The sequence below is a fragment of the Acyrthosiphon pisum genome, unplaced genomic scaffold, assembly GCF_005508785.2.
Source record: "Acyrthosiphon pisum isolate AL4f unplaced genomic scaffold, pea_aphid_22Mar2018_4r6ur Scaffold_21109;HRSCAF=23054, whole genome shotgun sequence".
Lineage (NCBI taxonomy): Eukaryota > Metazoa > Arthropoda > Insecta > Hemiptera > Aphididae > Acyrthosiphon > Acyrthosiphon pisum.
In genome coordinates this window covers 1,237,018-1,241,619 of record NW_021770540.1, presented here as the reverse complement: position 1 = coordinate 1,241,619, position 4,602 = coordinate 1,237,018, and the positions used below count along the sequence as shown (strand labels likewise).

General features: G+C 25.7%; 1 protein-coding gene across 1 annotated transcript; it reads left to right on the top strand.

The window, feature by feature from the left end:
- The first annotated feature begins 2,613 nt into the window (after nucleotides 1-2,613).
- On the top strand, nucleotides 2,614-3,767 carry LOC103310844 (putative nuclease HARBI1). Its single transcript, XM_008190249.1, has 4 exons — nucleotides 2,614-2,865; nucleotides 2,930-3,205; nucleotides 3,265-3,409; nucleotides 3,475-3,767. Exons 1-4 carry the CDS (start codon nucleotides 2,614-2,616, stop codon nucleotides 3,765-3,767), a joined length of 966 nt encoding a protein of 321 aa, XP_008188471.1.
- The last annotated feature ends 835 nt before the right edge of the window (nucleotides 3,768-4,602 follow it).

The following is a 4,602-nucleotide window of genomic DNA, read 5'->3' as shown; positions in this document are numbered from 1 at the left end:
AAGTCTGTGTCTACTGAAAAAATACATAAAATTACTGAGTTATCTGAGTTATCCATGAATCTCAAAAATTTGGAAGAATCTAATAGTGAACTACTGAAAAGTATGGATATTTTTAGAAAAATTGAAGATATTTTAACAAATATTCCTGGTTCAAATGGGAAAAAAATTATGTATGTAATTGAAAAAAATGAAGGGTAGGTATAAAACTTTAAAGTGTTACATTGAAGTCATGTCAGGTAAAGCAAATGTTAATTTAGATATAACGCCTACTTTATTAAATTGTTTTAAATAAATAAATTAATAAATTGTGTTCACGTAAAACGTAGTTGAAACTTCTCGTTGTAGAAACATATTTTAAGTAATAGAAGATTTAACTTTAATGAAAATAATTTAGAAATATATGTAATCATAAATTTTAATTCAAAAATGTAATATTAATATTTATAAATATATAAATACAACTTGCATTTTTAAAGTGCAATTTATTTTGCAATTTTTATGTGATTTTTGGTACAATTATACAATTTTATTATGCAATTTTTGAGTGTTTTTAATGCAATTAAATCCGGTCTTTAATTATGGTGTATAACTGCATAAGTTATCATAAATGTTCAAAGGTGTTTTGTTTCATTTTAATTTGTATCTTAAAAGTTCTTGTTACATTTTTACATATTGTTATTTTTATTATATTGATTTCATGGATGAGTCACCATTAAAAAACAAAAAAAAATAATTGTTTGCACTATTATTATAAGTAGGTATTCTAAAATGCTTTAATATTCACATATCACAGATTATTATAAGGTTATAAAAAACATATTTATAATTATTATATATCTATGAAGTAAAGTAGGTAAGTACCTACTGCTTCAGATTAAAATCCTGTGAAATTTTAACAGGGCTTGAAACCGTTTTCAAAACCGATTTCAGAAACCGGTATAAACCGTTTTAAAACCGAAACCGGAAAAAATTGGATACCGGTATTAAAGGCAAAACCGATACCGGAAAAAATTGAATACCGGTATTATAATTTAAAACCGATACCGAAAAAAATTGTGTACCGGTATTAAAGTTAAAACCGAAACCGTAAAAAATTGGAAACCAGTATTAAATTCAAAACCAAAATCTATAAAAATTGGAAACCGTTATTTTTTTTTCAATTAACAGGTTTTTAAATACGTGAATTCCATTAATACTCATAATACAATTGAGATCATGATTAAAATGTTGATAACCATTTCATTATTCGCCAAATTATTAGTTGCTTTATCATTTGCTTTATCATTGCTTTATTATCATTATAATGATATAAATCCGTGGCTCTCAACCGGTGTGTCGCCATTACCGTGGTGTGTGTCGCCAAAATATTATATTATATATATATTAATATATTACATGTAATTTCATTTGGCATAATAAATATGATATTATTTCAACATTATGATGAAATAGTAAAACCCAGAGATAAGAAAAACAATTATGAAGATATTCTTACCTCGTAATGATTTCGATGTAATCTCATAACTGATAAATAGTAAATTGGCATTATGTGTATAGGTAGGTACGTAAATAAGCACGTTCTCACTATTCTAAAAAGGTCAACGCTTAAAGATATTTAAAGTGAATTACGCGTAAGTTTGTCAACAATTCGCCCACGAATCGAATACCTATGTTCAATTCGCCAATCACAAGTATCGCACTAATTTCCATTATAAACTATAATATAATATTATAATATTATAAAATATTATAATAATATTTTTTTAATACCTAATTTAAATTGTTTATATTTTAGTTATGTAAATTTAAAAAATTTGTTTTTTTTTTCAAATAAAATGCTAACATGAACCTAAATGTATTAATTTACATAGATTTGTAATTTTTACTTTTTCAAAAATCCATAAAATTTTTTTTAAGTGTGTCGCCATTTTTATGGATCTAAATTAAGGTGTCGTAGTACAAAAAAGGTTGAGAACCACTGATATAAATTATAGTGACTAGCAAATACTATATTATATGAAAATAGGGGAGAAACAATGATAATTGTATAGAATCTATACTATAGATGATACAGGACCCTGAAAATACTCCTTTAAAATTTTCGTAATCGAATAACAATTCAAACAAAAACGTTGTAGTTGATGTTAACAGTGATAACAACATGTTTCATGATAATGAATGAAATAAATTTAAAACTTATAATTTTCATCCATAGAATAATGCGAAATGAGCAATATCGGTTTTACCCCGTGTTCCCCTATGTAGTAATAAAAAAAAAAACAATTGTTTTATATTTTAAATTTTAAAACACTGATGCCCGTATGCATAGTCATTTTATGTGTCACATAAAGCATATTTATGTGACACATAATTTCATTTAACAATTTTCTCTTGCATAGTTATATTTATGTGTTACATAGGCTTTAAACAAACACATAAAGTTATGCGCTCAAATTCCGCCCCATAATTCTTAAGTGATACATACATTTATTATTTTTTACCTGTCATCAAAGTACTTATCAATATTTTTTGTGCTCAAATATGTTTCAAATAGTTGTATTATAAAAATATAGTAGTATGGACGATTTTAATGACTTTGTTAATTATGTGGAAATGGTTTATGAATATTTCGACGAATTTGATGTTGAACAAATTCCAAGAAGGTATATTCGTAATATGGAAGATCCGTTTGAAAAATACAATGACAATACATTTTTGAAACGTTATCGATTTCCCAAACTTATTGTTATGGACCAGTTATTAGATTTATTAGGTATTCACTATAACAATAATCGAGGATTGCCTATACCTCCCATTCTACAGTTATTGATAACATTACGTTTTTATGCAACAGCAAACTTTCAAGTAAAATACCTACCTAACTTTAATTTTTAAAAATTACTTAAGACATATTTCTTTTCATTTATAGACTGTTTGTGGAGACTTGAGAGGCATTGACCAGAGCACTGTATCTAGAATTATTAAAAGAGTTTCTCATCAGATTGCTAGTCGTTTTAGGGATCATGTAAAGTTTCCCCAAACTGAAGCTGAATGGGCAGTCATTAGACAACAGTTTTTTGAAATAGCTGGAATGCCAGGTGTAGGAGGATGTATTGATTGTACTCATATAAGAATACAAAATCCAGGTGGTATTAATGGAGAAGTATTCAGGAATCGTAAAGGATGGTTTTCTTTGAATGTTCAAGTACCTAAACAATATAATAATAATATCATATTTATTTATTCAATTAAAAAATATTATAGTTAGTTTGTGGTCCATCGATGGAAATACATGATTTGGTGGTTAGATGGCCAGGTAGTTACCATGATAGCTTTATCTTTAATGCCAGTCATGCATGTGCCGTATATTCGAACAATAATCATAATCTTATACTTCTGGGAGACAATGGTAATAATAATTTACTATATTTTTAGATAATTATTTTTTTACTATTTTTTTTTACATTTCTTCAGGATATGCATGCAAACCTTACATATTTACACCTTTACTTAATCCAGTAACAAATGCAGAGAAAAATTATAATAAAGCTCATATCAAAACCCGAAATATTGTAGAGCGAGTGTTTGGTGTATGGAAAAGAAAATTTCCATGTCTAAGGAGAGGTTTAGCAAATTCACCTAACACAATAGTTTCAATAATTGTAGCTTGTGCTGTACTATACAACATAAGTTTGAAACTAAGATTACCAGAATTTCCTGTTGAAGATGAAACTGATGAAGAAGTACCTAAATCATTTTCTGAATGATGAAAATAGGGAGATTATTGGTGCAGCTGCTAGGAGAGCTTACATTGTTAGACATTTCACTTGACTAAAATATTTATTAATTATTATTAGTAACACTCATTGATAAAAATATTTAGGTTTTTCAACTAAATAGTAATATGGTAGTTATCAAATAAATTCAAAGAAATAAGTAAGAATCTTACATTTGGCTTAGAACTTATGTTTTATTTATAATATAAAATATTTAAAATATATAATAGATTAATCTATTTTAAGCTTGAAAAAAAATATGTACCAAATGTAGATTAATACATTTTATAAATATTGAATGAATTTTAAAATAAAATCTATGAAATACATAATAAAATAAGTTTACATATTAATTTGATTTTGATCTTTTAATTTATTAATTTTTAGTAAAAGTTTTTCTTTTTTTAATTTAAATAGCTCATTTTATTCTGTACGTTTGGCTATCAAACCTTTAATTACAAGTTTTTGATAATCTATCTGAAAATTAAAATTAATTTGTTTTGATTATGTATGCTTACTATAACTTTTATATAATATTTAAGTAATTTAAGTAAATAGAAAATGAAAAAAATCTTTTGTTTATGTATCACATGTAACCCAGAAAAAACTGATATTCTGCTGGCTTTAACTACTAATACAAAAAGCATACCTGTAACTTGTATAAAGATGATTCACTTTCATAACTTGATTTGACCTTTTTTAATCTTAAATTTGCTTCCTCACTTACCATACGTTTAGCAGATTTTTTAGTTAAATTTGATGTGGAAGGAACTACAAAGAATTAAAAGATAAAATAATAAAGTTACCAGACAACCCAATTTTTAAT

What these genes read in the sequence shown, in the direction of transcription:
- LOC103310844 (XM_008190249.1), top strand. Translation starts at nt 2,614, where the DNA reads ATGGTTTATGAATATTTCGACGAATTTGATGTTGAACAAATTCCAAGA. An exon ending in ATGCAACAGCAAACTTTCAA is followed by an intron (nt 2,866 to 2,929) that starts GTAAAATACCTA and finishes TTTCATTTATAG; the next exon opens with ACTGTTTGTGGAGACTTGAG. An exon ending in TATACTTCTGGGAGACAATG is followed by an intron (nt 3,410 to 3,474) that starts GTAATAATAATT and finishes ACATTTCTTCAG; the next exon opens with GATATGCATGCAAACCTTAC.